Source organism: Cervus canadensis, chromosome 11 (assembly GCF_019320065.1).
Source record: "Cervus canadensis isolate Bull #8, Minnesota chromosome 11, ASM1932006v1, whole genome shotgun sequence".
Taxonomy (NCBI): Eukaryota; Metazoa; Chordata; class Mammalia; order Artiodactyla; family Cervidae; genus Cervus; species Cervus canadensis.
In genome coordinates, this window is record NC_057396.1 from 60,519,784 (window position 1) to 60,540,761 (window position 20,978).

General features: G+C 46.9%; 1 protein-coding gene and 1 long non-coding RNA gene across 3 annotated transcripts in view; one reads left to right on the forward strand and one right to left on the reverse strand.

Annotated features, from left to right (window-relative positions):
* The window catches only part of SLC1A2 (solute carrier family 1 member 2), a 153,099-nt gene extending 135,100 nt beyond the window's left edge, over positions 1 to 17,999 (reverse strand). Inside the window, exon 1 of one of the 2 annotated variants that reach the window (XM_043482217.1) lies at positions 17,164 to 17,999. In XM_043482217.1, the coding sequence (XP_043338152.1) occupies positions 17,164 to 17,180 (17 nt within the window). In that variant the 5' untranslated portion in view covers positions 17,181 to 17,999. Of the gene's footprint in view, positions 1 to 2,378; positions 2,599 to 17,163 lie in introns of those variants that run through there. The other variant, XM_043482219.1, reaches the window with a different exon arrangement.
* Positions 7,522 to 14,891, forward strand: LOC122450074. Its single transcript, XR_006272059.1, has 3 exons — positions 7,522 to 7,651; positions 7,978 to 8,067; positions 14,749 to 14,891. It is a non-coding gene; the product is annotated as an uncharacterized LOC122450074 (long non-coding RNA).
* Positions 18,000 to 20,978: the final 2,979 nt, after the last annotated feature.

Below are 20,978 nucleotides of genomic sequence, written 5' to 3' on the forward strand. Positions count from 1 at the left end.
TGCATGTAGATGATGCCCTGCAGTTGGAAGCAGCTTGTTCGATCATCGATTCCTAGGCAGCAAGGAAAGGATGCTTAGTTCTTTCCATCTGCAGCAAAAAGACAGCTTCAGACTGGCGGCTGTCACCAGACCAAAGCATTAGATGGTTGGAAACTTCAGCCCCTCCTCCCACCAGGACCCTGGGGGAGGAGACAGGAGCTGGAGATTGAGTTAATAACCAATGGCCGGTGATGTCATCAATCATGCCAACACCATGAAACTCCCATAGAAGTCTCTAATGGAAGCTTCTAGAGCTACCAGGTTGTAAACACATCAACGTGTGCCTAGAGAGGGGACCAGACCCTCTTTTCCATACCTTGCCTATCATCTCTTCCATTGGCTGTTCTTAAGTTGTATCCTTTATAATAAACTTGGAAACACAGGGGGCTTCCCTGGTAGCACAGCTGGTAAAAAATCTGCCTGCAACGCAGGAGACCTCAGTTCAAGTCCTGGGTCGGGAAGATCCCCTGGAGAAGGGAAATACTCCAGTATTCTGACCTGGAGAATTCCACGGACTGTATAGTCCACGGGGTCGCAAAGAGCTGGACACAACTGACTTTCACTTTCACTTTCTGGAAACACAAGTGAAGTGTTTCCCTGAGTTCTGTGGGTCATTCTAGCACATTAGCAAACCCGAGGAGGGGCTTATGGGAACCCCCTGAATGTCCAGCCTGTCAATCAAAATACAATCTGGGCTTTCGACTGGCATCTGCAGTGGGGCAGCCTCGTGGGACTGAGCTCTTAACTTATGGAATCGGATGCTAACTCCCAGGAAGATGGTGTGAGAACTGAATTGAATGGTAGGTCACCCAGCTGGGATCAGAGAGTGTGGTGGAAAAGGCACCATACATTTTGAGTCAGGTGTGTTATGAGTAAAAATAGTTCAAGGGTTAAAAGCACAAAAAGAGAAAAACCTTCAAACAAACCATCACTAGTGCAAATACCACAAGATCAAAGAAGTCTAGGACCAACTTTCTAATCTTATCACCTATGGTCCTCAAGAAAGAATTAGCAAACACACACCCTGCGTATGAGTATTGGCAACCTAACTTGCAAAGTAGGTAGATTGACAGTTAACCCCACCTAGGTTCAGCAGGCTTAGAGCAGCGCAGTAAAGGCTATTCCAAGAGATAGAAAAACAGTCATCATTACAGGGGTGGTCTCCGTGTCCCAGGCTCACATTCTGCCTTAATCCTTTCCAAACCCTATCAGGAGGGTGATATTGTCCCTATTTAACAGACAAATAAACTGAGTCTCAGAGAGGCTAGTTAACTTCCCTGGAGTTTTACTGTTAGGAAGCCGTGCAACAGAAAATCCTTCCAACCACTACAACACGGGTCCCAGAAGCTGTTTTATGCCAAGTATCTCATTATGATACAGTCTAGGGCACTGCAAGAGATCAGATATTCTTAAGGTTATCATCCTCTTCACGGTCACTGTCACCATGAACCGCAGTATTCCATACAGGCCTGTTTCTGCTGGCTTCCCTGTGGGACTGGCCATGTGATTTGCGGGGCTTAGTGCAAAAATTAAAACCCCAGGACTCTGTTATTAAGAATTTCAAGAACGTGACTACAGAGCATTAAACCAAGGACAGGTCCCTTCTGAGCTCCGTGTAACTGCCCATCCCACGCCCAGGAAGTCAGCTCTGCTTCCCTATGTTTTTTATGTGTATAACCAATAAACTCATAATCTAAGATCCTCTTGAAGGAGGACTCAGAAATTTTTGCAGTAAAGCTCACCCCCCAGTGATCTTTTTGACTGTATTCCTGTTTATATTCTGTAAATACCCTATGACTCTATGACATGAGAAACTCAAAAGTTAATTTTAAATGCCTCCTTGACCAGATGCTAAACTCACAGCTGCATAGAAGCCTGATTTTCCTGCTGCTTGAAAACTTGGGAAGACCTCCATCTTGCTGACTGGCCTGGGCAGCTTAGCTCAAAGGTGGAGAGCAACATCCTCTTTCGACCAGCATATGGACACGTGGCTAAGGCCCTCCTCCTTCCTCTATGGTCTCCTCCTAAGGGAGTGAGCCCAGCACCCAAAACACAGCACTTTCACACCGGTTTGAATTCGATTTCCTGCTTCCAATTGGGTTGGAACACGAGCTGGACTTCTGGGATGGCTGGTTAGTCATTTGGAAGAGAGGAATATCTGCTTTCACGCTTCCTCTCTCGCCATGTTTATTCTGGGGCCTTTCCAGTTCTTTCGAAATGTACTTCTCAATCCCTTGTCTTTTCCCTCTCTCATTAAAAACCTTCTCTTCTTCCCCATGATTGCCCCTTCACTTTTAAAAAGTCTGCCAAGAACCCAGACCAAACCAGATTGGACCTACCCAGGCTCTGGAGCCAGCGAATCTTGCTCAAGTCTCAGGAAGAAGCCAGGAGGACCACGACGACGACCCAGGACCAGGCTGTCAATGGTGACTGCGGTCCACTTGTTCTCAACCTCAGTCCTGTTGTCCCAGGTATAGCCTTGTGCTCCAGAGCTCTGGTCCCCAGGTATTTTAACAACTCCAGGTCACTTGGAATATAAACAGTCAAAGCGGTAGGGCTTCCCTTCTCAAAAAGCGTGGCAACAGCTGGTGCTGGCCTGGGAAGGGAAGAAGTGCCTTCTGGCTCTTGATTCAGGGCAGCAGGAGAACCACCCCTGCTTGCCCTGCAGCTGGCCGGCAGGAGGCCCCACAGCGCCCCCTTCTGGGAAAACCGGGTAGATTTTTTTGCTTGCTGAACCATTGCTTACACGTAGGGATTGTGTATGGAGATCTGCAGCTTACTCTCCTGGAAACCCACGGAGAGTCTAAAGACGGACAGCGAGAGCAAAGAAAGTAAAAACATGATCCCTGGGTGCTCCGGCTAACAACGACTTGTATGTCAGAGGAGACTAGAAAACACAGCGTCTCTACTTTGATTCTACTTTCAACTCCAAAACAGCAGTCTGACTGCCCCGGCTCTGAATCTAGGAAGAATCTAGCATTCGCCATTAAGGATGATGAGGGCGGTTCCAGCTGAAGACTTTCTCATAAGGCTCAGGAAGGGGTTCCATAAATGGGCCCTTCCTCCCATCACAGAATTCTCCCTGAGGATGGAGAAAACAGCATGCCGAGCGAGCAGAGTTTTTACTTTCTTATCCTACCAGGACACAAAAAACGGTCCTCAACATGTCTGTCCCGGCCCTAGAAAACTCCAGCAAAGAACTTCACTTCAAGAAATATAGGAATATCGCGCATTTTTCTTTACATTAGTGTTAGGGGAAGCATGCTGATTGAAACCCTGGCCAGGCACCATAGTAACCATTTGCACGAGTTGTTTCAGGACAGGAGGTCCTGGTAAGGAACACGGAACTAATAAGCCTCCACCAACCAGAAGAGTAGTTCGGGAAAGGTCAAAAGGAGACACCACATGTCTGACCACCTCCCAGAATCCTCCTTTCTGACACCCATCTTGGCTGAACTAGGGTGCACCACCAGGAAGGACTCTGAGTCAGAATGATTGGCTAAAGACAACCCGGAAACTAATCCCATCACCATAAAACCCAGACCGCCAGCCACTGACAGAGCTGTTCTCCTGGGTTCCCTTACCCTCCTGCTCTCCACCCGGGTGCCCTTTCCCAATAAAGTCTCTTGTTCTGTCAGCACATGTGTCTCCCCGGATTATTCATTTCCAAGTGTTAGACAAGAGCCCAGTGTCGGGCCCTGGAAGGGGTCCCCCTTCCTGCAACATTACCAGAAAACATATACCAACACAAGATGTATTTATTTTTAGACCCAGGGCTTTTTCTTTTCCAACCACAATATGAAGTCAAAGAAGAGAACTCTACTGGGAATGATTAAATACATTCAGAATCTCTTTAAAAGCATCAATATTAACAATGAAACTGTCAACTACTGGGACCTTTTTCTAGACCAGTTTCACAAGCAATTGTACTGTTGAGCCCTTGATTTATTCACTGATGTAATTTACACATCATTTTTTACTTAAATCCTTCTTTGAATATTAAATGAATGCTAACTTCTCCTTGTTTTCCTTCAGAAAGAAAGAAGAAAAGGAATAGAAAGACATCACTCAGAGACAGCCAGAAGTCTTGGGAAAGACGGGGGGAAGAGCGGGGGAATGGACTCAAAAACTCTTATCTGATTCCATTTTATTCCATTTTAAAATAACAGCAGCTACAGGAGTTTGCAATCTTTCCCAGACAACAGCATGGGAACATAACTGACTATGACAAATACATTTCTGGCTTCACAAGATGAGCTGCTGCCCAGTTATTCTTGTAACCTACTTGAACCTTGTCAACTTTTGCAGTGAAAAGGTTGGTTACTGACTGCTAGGCAGAGAAGTTCAACTGATCGCCAGGACCTAAAAAGGAGGACTTGTCCTAACAAGCAAAAGAGCAGGGTTTTTTTTCTTTTTCCAACTTTGGTGCTGTTCCTCCCTTAAAACCTTCCTCTCTATGCCCTTGCATGTCTCCTTCCCAAATCAGACAATTCAATTACACCAACATGCACTGTGATAATGATAAGTTGGGGCACAAAGAAATGAATGTAGTCCTCATCCTCAGAGAGATCTCAGGATTGTGATGGCTCAGACAGACAAGAAAACAGTTAGCACACTCCTGTGATAACGAAGCACTGTAGTAAATGTGTTGGGGACAAAGTTCCTGGAAAAGGCCCAGCCCAAACATCATCTCTCTAGAGAAGGCTTCCCTACATCCCCAGGCTGAGGTGGGTGAGTATTCAATTAATAAACGTGTATAGAGTGCACAGCGTTAGGATCCTGAGAGATGCCATGATGAACCAGCCATCAGAGTGCTTACATTCTGGTGATGGAGGCAGACAGACATAAGAAGATAAATAAAATTGTCACTGATGCCCTGAGGAAGAAAGAAAAGGAGGAATGATGTAGGACTAAGAGAGGGAGACCTGTTTTCAGTGGCGGGATGAGAGAAGAGCTCTCTGGGAAACACTGCTCCAGCTAAGAACTAAAGGATGTTTCTGCATAAGAGGGTGACGGCCAACTGGAGAATAGTGGTAGGTGGAGGGTAGGAAGTGGTCCAGACAAAGGGAACGGGCCCTAAGGTGGGCAAGACTGGAGGGTGTTTGAGGAAATGAAAGTTAGAAGGTTGGGAAGCTTCCACTGGAGAGATGACTTGCCTGGGCTAGCATGAAGCATGTCCACAGAGAGAAAAGGCCAGACTTAGGTACGTTTTGGAGATAGAACTGAGAAAGCTTGTAGGTGGGGACTGATGGAAGAGAAAAAAACAGGGCCAATGCTCACCTTCTAGCTTTGACTCTCTAGAGAAACTTGGGAAGGAGTAGGGGGTGAGTCTGCAGGGAAAATAACCAACAGTTCCACTGTACCGTGGTCATTTTGAGATTGCATTGCCCAAATGGAGATGTCCATTAGGGTGAAGGATATAGAAAACTGGAGCTTGGAGGAAAGGTCTGAGATAGAAACACACACTTGGGAGTTATCAGTATACATGTGGTATGCAAGTGCCCAAGAAGGGCTCCAAAGAGAATGCAGAGCCAAGAGAATGGGGATGGAGAAGGAGTCCGAGGAAGTTTTAGGAGCTACACAAGAGCACAAATGAAGGATTATGAAGCAAAATAGAAGAGATCCAGCTAGGGAGACTTAGAAAGGCTACAGACAGTGAAACAAAAATGTAAATAACAACCACGACTAAAATATATCCAACTCCAGCCAGCTGCCCCCTCTGTCACTCAAAGGGTCACCAGGGTTGACTGCATGGGTCTAGCAGTCTAGGCATGTGAGCTTTTCCTCACCCTCTGCACTGAGCTCTCCCTGCCTGCATCGTGGGATGCAGCAGGAAGACTGCAGGAAGCTCTGACCAAGTACTCAGAGCTTGTCCTCTCCTGCAGGAACCTCCAGAGCAAGTGATGAATTACCCTCTGGTTCTACTCCTTTCTTTCATCAGCTTCTTCCACAAAGGGTACTCAAGATCTCAGCATCACTTAGACAACCTTTTGAGCATGCTTACCTCACACCTATACTGAAACTAAAGCAAGTAAACCAAAATGTAACCCTGCTCTGGCATCCTCCCCTTGATGACCACTCTTGAAAAAAAATCACATTTTGTTTTCTCTCCAGCCATTCCCAACTCACACCAACATGGCAACAGTAGCCATTATTTTGCTGACTCTAGCTCTGCTCAGCAACAGCCTTGAAAATTATCCCTTTTCAGGACTTACAGTATTTGATGTCACTGTAGCATGAAGCAGTGTCAGCCACTCCAAGACCCTTAATTCTCTCCTGATTCCCCTCCTTATTTCTCAACATCCTAAGTACCCTGAAGCACTTCTGTCCCCCGAGACACAGGAGAGCTCCCTGGGATTCTTCCCTCAGACGACTACATGTGCTTGGTCACTGAGTCCTGCTAAATATCCCTGGGATCTGGTAATGCATATGCGTCTCTATAACCTAACATAGGTCAGTATTTTCCACCCAGATGTCATCTTCTAACCAATCTCAATGGTCCTGCCTCATTCTCTTCTTCCAACTCATATTTCACTGAAAATTCTTATAATTATAATAATAAAGACTTGGAGATGACCTAAATATCTATCAATCAAGGACTGCTTAAATCAATTATTATAAAACCATACAGTGGACAGCAAGCTATTACCAGATGTATAGATTATATATAGAAGATATATATATATATCACATGCATATATACTTAGAGGTATGAAGTGAAGGCAAGTTGAAGTAAGCTGGATAGGATAATGCAATTTGCATATTAAGAATTGTCTCATGTTACATGTCTGTCTCAAAAGACCCAAAAAGTGAGTATTTTTAGAGAACAGGATTGAGCTGAGAGACAATCTTTTATTTCTTTATGCTACTCTGTAATATTAGAGTTTGGGGGTTTTTTGGTTTGTTTTTTAATAAGGCCACATTTTTCATTATGGGAAAAGAGCCACTGACCCAGAGGACAAAAAGTTTTTCTTTTAATTGTTTAAGATAATCTATTTGACAGTGGATAGTAAATTCTTCATACCCCTTTATTCAGCTGATATATTCCATCTGCCAAATGTAGTTTCTAAATGTAGATTGAAAACAATCAGTGTTGCCTTACCCATTTGCTGGAAACATACACAATATCTATCTGCCATTGTAAATAAGAGATGTGTACCTCTTAAAAACAGATAAGGAAAGGAAGGCTTCAATGTTGGTTGCTTTACCTTCTGTTACTCTATAATTGAGCCATTTGAACTGAGTTGTCATGCTAATAAAAACACAAACACATTGATAACCAATGTCCTGGTCTCAAAGCAGACCAGGTCTCACCTGCTGTGAGAAAACAAGTGGAAATACCCACAGAGGTATAATTTGCAAAGCCTTGGATTACATACAAAAGTGCTCTTTCGTCTCTGAACACATCTGAATATTTACCAAGGGAATAGAGCAGAGAAAAGTCAACATACAAGCACTTTGGGCCGGAGGTTGACAGAATGCATGACTTCTTGAATCAACAGAACAAGGCAGTGGATATTCCAGAAAGGGATGACCCAGTTCACTGCCTCCCCTTTCCCAAGGCAAGGACTCCATGAGAAACAATACTAGCAGGAGTCTAGAACCAGCTGCTGTGAGTGCTGGAAATATCAGTAACAGCTAGACTCTGGTTCCTGGGATATTTATCTGTTGATCTCTCTGGCCCCTTCCATGCACTAAAGCTGGTTTCCATTTCCTGGGCATCCATTTGAGATACCCAGCCTGCTGTTGGACCAGATACCTTTGGAAGGTCTGAGTGATGAGAAGGGTTAGGTCATCTGTCTTTGGGGGCTGTGTGGGTCACAGCTAGAACCGAGGCAGTGACACCTGCTAATTCTCCCCAGCCTTGCCCACCAGAATCCACCTGCCTCCCTGTTGCCCAACGGCACCTTCCTTTTAAGGGACAGTATTTTATTACAGATGACAGTTTTGTGGAGCCTGGATATTCAGATGGAAAGCAACGGAACCTCTCTCAAACATTTGAATTTGGAGCTAACAGTGGATGCTGTGGTGAGTTCCCCTGAATGCCCCCACGTTTAGGACTGAGGCGTTTGTCCCCCCAGCTGCCAGCAGTGTTGATAAGTGACAATGCTTACCAACTCTATCTCTGTCTAAGGCCTTGCCGTGTCTTCACCCAGGGCCAGGCCCACTGCCCGAGCACAACCCAGTCCAGGGGCCGGGTTGATATAGTGGTAGAGGTCTCTTTTCTCTCCATTCGGGGCCTCTCTGCACCAGAACTTCCTGAAGAATGGGACAGGCACTTTGTTGGACTGTTTCCATTTCTCTCTCTGCTCATCCTTGCTCCATTCTCTCCTCCACAAGGATTTATTCTGAGAGGTTCCCTCAATAAATTTCCTGCACACAAGTCTCCATCCCAAAGTATTTCCCAGGAGAGAACCACAACAGGTCCTCAACCCCAATGTATTAATGTCTTGAAAAGACTCCAAATTTGAATCTTCTCAGACTAAGACAGAAATGCCTACAAATGATTAGCTCTTCATTAAAATGTTAGCAATTAATCATGATGGAAAAACCAATGGTCCCTTCAGTGCTTCTATGCTATGATGGTTTTACTAATATCTGCTGATGGATGACTTTGAATCCCAGGAAAACACTAGGGGAACAGATTCAGTCTGTAATTCCATTACACTCTATTCTCTTCTTAGAAATTAGTCTGATATTTACTTCTGACACTTTCTAGACCCTATGTTGCATTTTAGTATAAAAAGTAACAGCTGAACCATCACCCAGAAATCATCAGTTCCTTTAGCATGTCTAAGTTGATATTCATCCATTTCACTTCTAGACATATTAACCCAATTTTGCTTTGTTCACATGGCCTTTGGTCCACTTCTCTAACAAAGCTGGTTATCAGATCATAACCGTCTTTTTACATGAAGACTGAGATTAAAAACAAGAGCTTCCCAGATGACTCGGTGATAAAGAATTCGCCTGACAGTGCAGGAGATGTGGGAAGCAAGGGTTTGATCCCTGGGTCAGGAAGATCCCCTGGCAGAAGAAATGGCAATCCATTCCAGTATTCTTGCCTGGAAAATTCCAGGGGCAGAGGAACCGAGCGGGCTACAATCCATGGGGTCGCAAACAGTCAAACATGACCTAGCGACTAAGCACTAGAGGTAAAAACAAAACTACAATTTGTCTACAAACAAAAATACAATTTTGCCTGATGCCTAATTGAGAAGAATGCTTTCCTTCTTTTATCTGTTTTCTTTTACCTTATTTCCCTTCGTGCACTGCAACCACGTCTGCTATTTGGAAATCTCTAGATTAGCGTCTACAAGCTCAGGTCTAACGATCATTCTCAGTTGCCTCACCTTATTCCCACTTTGTTTCAATGGCAGTATTTTCTTTTGAATGTCACACCTCCATTCAAAGATAAGTTCATTTCTCTTTGTCACCATTGCTGTCCTTCTTGTGCACTGCCTCTTAAATTCTTGATTCTCTCTTCTTGCAAGGACACTTGGCTATCTTGCTTCCTTTGGTCAAAATGATTGGAGCAAATCCAAACAAACGAAAAAAGGATCATAGCCATGTGGTTGTGCCCTGTACGGTTTCAAAGCTTGTGAAATTTTAAAGAAATGTGAATTAACTGGAAAATGTGGATACTATGGAACACAGTAGAAGTAGATGACAAAAAAATAGGTACCCAATTACAGAGTAAAAGCAAAATATCTCTGTTTCCCCATCTGTAAAATGAGCATAATATCGCATAAAAGTTTTTCAAGGACTTAATGAAATCATATATGTATAGTCACATAGACCTGGAATTCCAAATTCAAACGAATGGTTCTATTTGTATTTGTTCATGGTGATATCTGTAAACAGGGCTTCCCAAGTGGTGCTAGTGGTAAGCCAGTGCAGAAGACACAAGAGACAAGGGTTCGATTCCTGTGTTGGGAATATCCCTTGGAGGAGGAAATGGCAACCTACTCCGGTACTCTTGCCTGGAAAATTCCATGGGCAGAAAAGCCTGGTGGGCTACATTCCAAGGGGTCGCAAAACAGTTGGACACGACTGAGCACATACACACATGTGAGAATCATCTCACAAATACCAAAATATATATTTGGTGGAGACATTTTTTGATCAAAAGAGAATGGGATACAGTGGGAATTGAGATTCCCTAAGGTCCAAAGGGAGTCAGTCAGTCTGGACCAAGTACTGACATTTACTGCCACCTACTGGACAGTCAGCAAACTGTGCCACTGTTAAAAATGCACAGAAATACTTTCTCTGAGGGTCTCCCCAGGTGGCTCAGCGGTGGTAAAAGAATCCTCCTGCCAATGCAGCGAGACAAGGGTTCAATCCCTGGATCGGGAAGATCCCCTGGAGGAGGGCATGGCAACCCACTCTAGTATTTTTGCCTGGAGAATGCCATGGCCAGAGAGCGCGGCAGGCTACACCCCATAGGGCCGCAAAGAGTGGGACACGACCTATTGACTGAACACACACACTCTCTGGATGATTCTTTCTCAATTTAAAAGGCATCCCCAGTCATCACTGTCTGCATATGTTGCAAAAAGAAAAAAAAAAGAAAGAAAGAAACCAACAAACCGAGGACATCAGCCACACTCCTAAAGAGATAAGAAAAGTAGCTGTTTTAGGAAATGGGTAAGTGAAGTCACAGCCCTAACCAGCCACTCTTGAAAATCACATAAGAAAGAATAAATTCCAGGGCCTGCTAAATGCTCCATTACATTTGCCACTAAGAAGTGTATTCTCAAGACTCGATATTCCAAAGGATTGAACCCATGTGGCCGTGCGTGGGGTTGTCTCAAAGCGCTGCATCTGATAAGACCATGCTATTGGTGTCCGGACAACCAATAATGACAAAGGAACTCTTCATTAAGAACAAAGTTAAAGGAAATGAGAAGAAGAGAGTGTTTTGAGGGGTTAACAAGAAAAAGTAGCCACAACTGCTAGACAGCGTCATACCCTGAGAAGACGGAATCCAAGCTCTCGTTCTATCAGTGGCTGCCTTAGAGAGATAAGGGGTCAAGGGAGGGGGGTTCAGGATGGGGAACACATGTAAAGCCATGGCTGATTCATGTCAATGTATGGCAAAAACCACTACAATATTGTAAAGTAATTAGCCTTCAACTAATAAAAATAAATGGGGGGAAAAAAAGCAAGAGAGATAAGGGGTCAAGCAAGTAACACAAGCAAGGGATCTCAGAAAAGACTGTGTCCAACCTGGAGAGCACATGCCCTGTCTCAGGGGACAGCCACTCTTCATCCCCAGCTGACTCTTCCCACCCTCCACCCCTGTGGGACCAAGCAGTGTATCCTAGTGGTTAGAGTCGTGGGTTCCAGAGCCAGGCTGTCGGGGTTTAAAACCTGGCTTTGGCCACTCACTAGCTGTAAAACCAACAGCAAGTTGCTTAATCTCTCTATGCCTCAGTTTTCACACCTGTAAAATGGGGATAAGAATAGTCCTTTTGAATCACATTGTTGTGGGGATTAAAGCAATTAATACATGCAAAGTGCTTAAACAATTGTAGGGCTATTAAGCATTTCAATAAATGATACCAAGACAAAAGGGCTGGTCCTTTATGATCAGATTTCCCAACATTTGGGAAAAACCGGAATCAACATCTTTTTTTTTTTAGGTGAAACATTGTTAAGTCTAAGCAAACTATTCAAAGGTTTTCAGAATCCTGTGTGACCCAAAACATAGATGTCTGTGGGCCACCTACGGTCCATGGGCATCCGATACCCCAAATCTGCTGCTGTGGAAGAGCAGAGCTTGGGAGCAGACAGGCCTCCACCCCACTTCCACCTTGACCACCATCTCCAGGATCCTTCAAGCACAGGGGCTGGGATGCCGGGTGGCAGGGGCACGTGATGGGAAGTTCCATGCCAGATTACAAAGACGGAGTGACAGATGGCACTCCTGACGAAATGTAACAGAGGAAAGGAAGCCTCTAATATACAGGGTGTATAAGTGGGGGGGCGGGGGTTGTCCCTCTCCTTGCCCCCAGAGACTTCATCCAAGGTCTTTAACACAGACCACCACCTATTCTACTGGGACCCAGATGGACAAATCCAGCTGCCCAAATACAGTTCACTCCATTTTTAAAGGACAGTCCTTGCTCAATGAGTCCATAATCCGAGGCAGCTGCTGAGACTGCCAAGAACACCAGACGGCCCTTCAGCAGACAGCCGTGAGAAATCAAATAGATCCACAAATGAAAGATAAGTAAATAAATATCAATATCATTGGAAAACAGCCATTTAAATAAAAAAAACACGCACTAAGAAAATGAGGTATCCTTTTTCAAAGTTTAAGGATCTACCCCTGCCTTTATTCCCCTTTCATATTGCTGGCCTATTGTCTTTTCTGCCATCATCTGATGCCAACCAGACAGATTTATAACGAGATGCTGGTCCTTTTCTATTCTACTGACAAATTTGCAACCCATCTGCCTCCAATCAATGATGGAGCACGTGGAGATGGAGCAATGAGATATTTTTAAACACTCCTTTAATTAATTCACTCCAAGGACTTGGCCGCTTGGTGCGGTGAGGGGTGAGGGGCAGACAGAGGGAAGAGAGAGCAAACTCACGATCTGGTAAATAAAGAGATTTGCCGTAATCTGGATCCTAAAACCCTTGCTATGAAACATTCTGCTGGCCCCCAACAAGCTGTTAAGGGTATGGGAGAGAAGAGAGCAGGCAAGGCGGTGCGTGGCATTTGTTTGCTTTTTCAAACTTCCAGGACAAGTTCTGAAAATGCAAACAAAACTAAAATTTCATCTTGAGAATGACTCTTTTGCCTACTATTACTAGATTTGAAATGACCAGTGTCTGGTTTGATTAAAATAAGCATAGTAAGTGATTGAAATGAGGAGATGCAGTTGGTTCCAAGAGGAAGCAAGTCCCAAGGGGGTAAAAATCAGCATGAAAAACAATTTAGTTTGCCTTTAAAAGAGGGAAAAACCAGACATCTGGGCATTGTGTGATACAGTGGTGGAGGAGGGTAGGGAGGAAAGATTTTCACTGAAATCAACCTTTGTTGAGCTTCAAACTGTTAGTTTTGCAATCCTGGATCTGTATGATTTATGGCACACTGACCCAGAAATCTCACACCTTGCTGTTAAATATTGCCTGTTTCTGCAGCCAAAGCACTGCCATCTCTTAAAGACTTTTCCTTATCTGACAATTCCCTTAAATCCAAAGCCAGGGGAGACAGCCCCTAATTATGTTGCATTAGAGAAGAAAAGTGGCCATCGATACTGACGGGCAGAATTGTTTCTGGTTTTTAACATCTTGGCTTTTTCCATGTCACAGGCTTCATTTGGTTTTAGAAATGGTTTCATGAGAATTAAGCTTTCAATCACTCACAAGAGGCGATCTTAGTAAACGTGAAATGGCTTTCTCATTTGAGTTTCACGCATCTTTATTTTACCCAGGGAGGCTGATTTTTATATTCTTGAAATGAGAAATTAAAACTGCATGAGGCAGGCAACATGCAACCCCCTCTGGACCCTAAACCCAAGCCTTCCGTTCCCTTTTCAATAAGTCTATTCTGTGGGCTCTTCCTCCCGCTGACCTCAACTTCACTCCCAAGGGGAGGCAGGAGGAGGCAATTGTTACCTTTTGCTTTTGTTTGCTTGAAATAATAAATCCAGTGGTCCCTCTAGCCGGGTTTTTCTGCTGTCAGCAGCTTTCTGTTTTGCTGGCTTTCAAAGTCAAATTGAAACCCAAGCCCTTGCACTTGGCTTTTGCCCTGACCCCTTGGCTCCTGGGAGCTGATCAGAAGACAGATCGCCTTGGGTCCCTGACATTCTTGGTGACCTAGCCGTCTCCCACCCCTAGAACATATTTCTGAAATGCCTGCCACGATGCATCTGAGTCCTCCAACATAATTCAGTCTATATTGGACACTAGCTAGTCTAATACTAATAATCTCTTTCTAATTTGGATCAGGGACCAAAACCATAATTCTTAGCCATGTCTGAGGACTCAGAAAGACAGAATCCTCAACTATCAAATTAGACGCTGCCTTGCAGGAAAATGCCCCTCAGGGTCTAGGAACTACCAAAGAGTCCACATAGAGTCTTCTAGAAGCTGGATGCTAATAATCCCAATTCCAAACAATCAGAAACCTCACATAACCAGATCGCATTTGAATATGCTTTGCAAAGGCAATGATCAAGTGCACAGGCTGATAATAAGAATATTCCAAAAGGCAATTTGCACAGTGTATGCCAAAGTTTCAAAAGAAAGCTGGTAATATCCTGTGCCAGACATGCCTAGCACACTCTTCCATGATAACTGATATTTCCAGATGGTAACTCCAAAGTTGGGTCAAGTCCTGGAATCTTCCGGGAAAGATGACGATACATTCTATATCATTTTATCCTTAAAGTTCATCCTCATTGGACCGCCTACTTCACAGTTACTGGAAGAATCAAATGTGATGATGACACAAATGAGCTTTGAAAGTGAAGTGCTAAACAAACATAAGATGTCACTATGGCTTCTAATAATTCTTTCAAAACTGGTAATCTGCCTATGTTGTTGACTGTAACTACATCACCAAGTAAATGGTGACCAGAATGGTCAGTTTGCCATACAGTTCCATTCCCCAAACATTCGGGATCAATCGAACTGAAAATACATATATTGAAAGCATAAGACTGTTGCTATTTTTTGTTTCCTTCTCAGCAATGTATGCTTCAAGGAAACAGCTTGACACGGGCTAACAAAGACAACCAGTCTGAGGATTCTCCATGAACTTCCCTTTACAAGGTACATTGACTAAAGGTATCAGAAGAGGCAAGAGAATCTCACTAAACCATATGAACAACCTACTAATCAAAGTCTTATGCCTTTGGAGCCCCCACACACCCAGAGTGCCCACCACGTGAGGTCTACCCTACAAGTGCTGAATCAATGCACCTGGTGAAAAGACGGAAGAACGGAAGAGAAGAAAAAAGGAAAGACCAGGGCTTCTGAGAGTGTCACCTGCTCATCAGTACCGCTCTGAAATGACAATGAGTCAGAGTTCTTTCTCTATTCGTTTCCCAGTGTTTCAAATTTTCTCAGTTCCTCCCTAAATACAAATGCCTTTGACCAATCTTTTCTTAATAATGGCATGGTGCATAATACCTTACTAACAGAATGTGAATCCCTTCTGCTCTATACTTAAATCACATATAGAGTCAAATCATTTGGCAGCTCTCATTTAGGACAAAGGTGAGATAGACACCACTTAATTGGGGGATTCTTGTTGTCTTAACCTCTCCCTTTGCTATCTGGCCATCGAAATAAGGATACAGGACTTGAAACACTGCCATCATCAATCTCTTTCACAGATGTTGTCCAACCTAGCCCTTACAAACAGGGGCAAATCTAGAAGGGACCTGAAAGCAGTCAATAGTGCCTTTGTATCTTTTCTGATATGAATGATTAATTAAACAGGCAAAAAGACACTGAGGATGAGGCATATTAATATTGAATTCTGGAGATCTGTGTTAGAACAATGTACTGCCCTCCTTGTACACAAACCTCTTTCCGGAGCATCGGTTTGGAGAAGAAACAGTCAAAAAGGTCCACACAGCTGAACTGTTAGGACAAAAAGAGAGGAGAAATCTCATGCTACCACAAGATACCAGCTGCCCCCACCCACCCACTTTGGAAGGACTCCAGGGGCCAGAAGGACTCCCGGGCAGAAAAAAGATGGGTTCCTTCTCCTGAACACACAGCAGACAGTTTAAGAAATATCTTTCCTTCCTTGGAGATTGAAGTTTAGAGATCAAACTTTGGGGCTGCTCTATATGCCTACTTAGAGATCCATTTCCCAAAACAAGCCTGCAGAGTTGGTAAAAATTGTTAGAAGCCCTGGAAAGCTCCAGCACCAGGGATGCTTCACCTGTGCTCAGAGGAGCCCCTGGTACTTGCTTGCCACTTAATAAGGATCCAGGGATGCCTTGCAAGAGGCTAGTGCACTTTTGTGAATGAATCAAAGGGCCGAGCTCCCCAACCAGTCCTATCATTCCTACTCAGACTCTACCGAGCCAAGAGACTTCCCTGGGAAATACTGATCCAGGGACCTAGTTTTGGATCCTTCCTTGGGCTTCTCTTGTGGCTCAGCTGATAAAGAATCCGCCTGCAATTTGGGAGACCTGGATTCGATCCCTGGGTTGGGAAGATCCCCTGGAGAAGGGAAAGGCTACCCACTCCAGTATTCTGGCCTGGATAATTCCATGGACTTTATAGTCCATGGGGTCACAAAGAGTCAGAAACGGCTGGGCAACTTTCACTTTCTTTGACATAGGAGTACTCAAGGGTTTCTTGCAGCTAAATCTCCTTCCTGCTAAAGACCCTGCCCTTATTATCACCGGGACCATTCTCCATCCAACTGCTGCCTCAGGAGGTAGGAGACAACTCCAAGACAGAGGGCAGATTCAGGGGAAGTCAACGCTCCGCCCGCTGGAATTTGGGGTCTCCTGTCCCTACTGTCCTTGCCCGAAGCCACTTATTTTCCCGCCTCTTCTCGGGAAGCACCCAAATCTTTTCCACGCTTCCTTCAAACTGGCTAGGGAGATTCCGCCATCCAGGGACAACGAGAGCTCAGAGCAGGCCGGGTATCTGCTCTGCGACTCTGCAAATCTGACATTCAAGGCTGCGCGCGCTGGGCTTCGCCCCGCCCCGGCCCGGGTCCCAGTTCATTCATTCCCGGCCGGTCCCCACCTTCCAGCCGGTGCCGGGCTCTAGGCGCTGCTTCCCTCGGCAACATCTGCCGCTCTTACTGTGCCCAATCCCTTATTGTTTGCAAATCTCAAAAGTAACCTCAAGAGGATTCTTCGTCACTCTTTTGCACGCCTCCACCGAAACCTTTTTTAATTAAAATGAAACAATCCTCTGTCTCTCGCATCTTCAAAGGGTTAAGCAGCAAGCTTCGGGAAAGAAAATCAATATCCTCTCCACCATCCCACCCCCAGCCCAGCCATCGCTCCGTCACGGTCTCCGAGGCCCGGCGCCGGCGTCTCTCTGTTCTCATCCGGGATAGGGAACCACCACTCCGCGCGCGCCCCCCCCTTCCCCTTGCCGGCCGGTAGCGAGCAAAGCCCCCCTCACCCTTCGGTGGATGCCATGGCCTGGGGTAACACCCCCTCCTCTTCGGCACAATCCGGCAGCGGCGGGCGAGGAGTGAGCGGGTGCCGGGTTGAGCGCACGAGTGCAGCAGCACGCGGTATTTAAGGGGGGAGCCTCTCCCCGCCCTTCCACCCCCCTCCTGGGTAAGCCCTTTAGCGCCTCAACGGGCGCAGGAGGCTCCAGCCGGCGCTAAGCCGCGTCCTCGCTCTCCACCGCGCGCGTCCCGCGCTCCCTCCGCCGGCCTCGGTGTCGCTCGGCTGGGTGCTCTGGATGGAGGGCGGGGGAGTGGGGGTGCTTGGAGGGTGGCTTCCCCGGGAGAGCGCCACCCCCGGGCTGCAGGAGGGGGCGCTGGACGGCGCGCAGCCGCGGCCACCTGTGCTTGCTGCGGGGCTCGTCGCGTGGCGGAGCGCGGGCTCGGAGGAAGGTGGCAGGGGGGAGGGCGGCGAGTGTGTGCCGTGGGTGTGCAAGGGAGTGGGTGCGTGCGTGCGCGCGTGTGCGGTGTTTGTGTGCGCGCCAGGAGAGGCGGTGGAGGCCCCTGCGCCTTGGCTCCGCGCCGGCCGGGGAGGGATTGCAAGGTTTAGCCCCGCCGGAGCTGGGGATTTGCAGGCGATCCCTCTCTATTTTCGTCGAGAGCTGACATCACCAGGGCCGCCGCCTCGGGAGACTCCTTTAACTGCCGCCCCCTCGCCCCCTATCTCCAGACGCGGTCCCTCCTCTGCCATCCCTCCGCCCCCAGCCTCTAGCCATAAATTAGCCAAATAAGAAAAGAAGCCCGGCTGGTCTCCCGGGAAAGCCCGGGCTGCCTGTGGCAGGAGCCCAGGATCTAAGGAGTCGCTATTGTTTCCCCTCAAGCCCGCGTGGCCCCGGGTCACCCCTCGCTGGGCACAGCGCAGGCCACGTCGCGGAGACCTGGGATGCCCCTCCGTCCTTGCCTCCCTGGAGCAGCCCCCGGCACCCCGCCTCACTCCTTGGCACACCCGCTCGGGCTCACTTTATTCCCAAGCTCATCCTCACCGGCGGCACACCCACCCCATCCTCCCACGTCTTGGGTACCAGGCCTCGCGAAACCCAAGCGGCCGAAACACAAGAGTGGCCGCGGCCGCAATACAGCCCAGCTGCGCACCCTCCCCCGCCTCGGCCCAAATAAATCTCCGGCCCTCAATTATGCATCGGGATTAATATTAATGCAGCTCCCTGGGGCGGCGGGAGGGTACGGGGAAGGCGGCAGGGTTTTTTATTTTTTTTAAGCCGCGGGAGGTCGGCCTTGGGGACGCCGGCGGTGAAGAAGCGGAGAGATGGTGAGGCAGGCGGCGGGGACGGATTTCCACCCACTCGGCTTCTGTGCCCCGGGGGCGGCGCGCGGAGACAGATGGGCTAGGTCAAGGGAGGGTCCGAGCCTCCCCGCCGGCTTTGCATAATAATGGCAAAATCCGTGCAGATTTTATTATCTCTGGGACGAGGCAGACACCTACTGCTCCACCACCTGCCGACGTAGCGGCCACTGGGGAGGGCACGCCTCACTTTCCTCTTCTAAGAAATGGAGCCAAAATAACCCCCTTTGCAGGACCGCGGTGAGAATTAAACAGGCTCTCTTGAGAGAGTGATTTGCGGAGTGGCAACGCGCCCGAGAGATGTCCGCGGTGCAAACCTGCCCCTTGGAACTTGCCAGGTTTCTCCCGGCGGGGTCTGGGACGCGGGCAGTGCCCTCCGTCGCCGCGTGCCTGGCCTGATTCCCCGGGAGAGGCGCTCTCCAGCCGGTGTGGTTGTGCTGACACCTTTCCGAAGACCCAATGCAGCTGGCCACGTGGAAACTTGGGAGTTCCTCCCGGACACCGTGCCGGGGGAGCTGGCGCCCCAGCAGGGCGGCTTCGTGGTTAAACGCCTGACGCTGATATCTGGGAGCTTGAGTTCTTCACCTTCCAGTGGAATAATCTGGGAGGAAATTCCTCAGCTCTTCCTCATTCCTTCTGCAAAACGGGAGTACCATTCCCAACCGCACAGAGCTAAGGGATCTAATGAAATGTAAAAGACACGCAGAGTTCTTAATCTAGAGTCTGGCACCCAGTAAACCTTCAAAAAGTGTTCAGTTTAATCTAAGCGTCCTTGGAGGATATTTTTCTGAGCAAGATATCCAAGAGTGAATAGGCAGATGAGAGAAATAACAAGAAAAAGAGGAAAGAACTAAATGGAAGTTTTTTAAACTTTTCTGTTCACCTCCTCCTTTCACCCCCCCTTCTCCAAATCTGAATCTGAACGTCTTGCTTCCTCCAAACCTTCCCCCATCTCGTCCCTTCCCTCTCACTCTCTTTCCTGTGAGCCCCCTTAGATTAACCAGACCTATATCTTATCTATCATAGGACCCTTCATAGCACCTCTGATTTTCTTTTTTAAAAATTTAGTTGTGATTTATCATCATTTGTAGATGAAAAACTACCTTCCTGAGTCTCCGTGTGGTATTTGGTTCTGCCTTTCGAGTCCCGTCAAGAGTGGACCTGTGACTGTGTGTGTGAAGTTATCAGGTGCAGGATATGTACAGTCTCATTTTCTCTTTATAACTTAGAGATTTTACTGCCCTTTCTGCTGAGGTGGCAGCTGGAGAGCAAAGCCGCGGGCATCTCTAGATGTTCGCGACCCCAGCCCCACTACCGCACCCCCTCCACAAGGAGCACGGAGGAACCCCTCTGTCTGAGGAACCCCTCAGCACCTGCCCACAGGTGAGGAGGACCGAGCCACACCGTTCCTCAGCCCTCACTGCCAAGGGTAATACTCCTGGTGGTGCAGAAGCACAGAGGTAGTAAAAGGACAGAGAAAGGGGGATGGTGTTGATTTTCTGTTTTAAACCATCCCATCAAAAGCAGTCTTAATTATATTTTCAGTGTTCAGGATCAGAGAGAATTCTGGTGAGTCAACAAGCATGGCCAGATTCCACGGGAGAAGTGGCTCCACTTTGCACCTTCCCTGCAAATGGCTTTGTTCGGGAACCTTCACATCTCATGCTACAATGAGAGACATTTGCATTCAGCTGCCCTTGGAGATGAGGCCTATTAAATCGTGTGGAACATGCCGCAGATAATTCTGGATAATAATCATTAGCTAGAAGGAACCGATTCTTTTTCCTCGCTCCAGAGGGCCCTGCCAACATCCCCACTAATTCTTCAATTTTTTAGCAACAAATTGGAGCAGTGCTTTCCCATATTGGCTGCTGATTAAAATGTACTGAGAGAGCTTTTGACAAACAATAATGCTCAGGCCACCTGCCAGAGATTTGGAGCAGGGTCCTGACTCAGTTTGGTGTTTTTGTTTTTGTTTTTAACTTCCTCGGGTGATTTATCCTACTCCAGCCAGCATCAGGAACCACTGGACTAGAGATGGTTCAACAGGATGGAAAAGGGTCCAGAAACATGGCGCTGAGGAGCACTTGAAGCAAGTTGATGTGTTTAGTCTTTTGGGGGTGTGGGGGGAGGAAAAAAGATACCAGGCTGACTCTCTTCTCATCAAACACAAGGCATGTAAAAATCTGTTCAGGCAAACGCGTGTGTGCTGTTGTGGACAACTATCACGAAAAGCTATCAAACATGGAGTTTAATTCTCAGTTTGCACATACATGGAACACTGGAGGGTAAGCCAGGCTCTCTCTGCCTCAGTCCTGGATCTAAACTCAGAGCTAAGTGAGGCACGCATTAAATACTGCCCCTGGTGTCAATAAGACTGCATAGTCTTAGACTGGGCACTTTAGGTGTTCAGCTCTCTCATCTGAAAACCAGAGAACATAACAGTTCCACCTCATAGTTGCCATG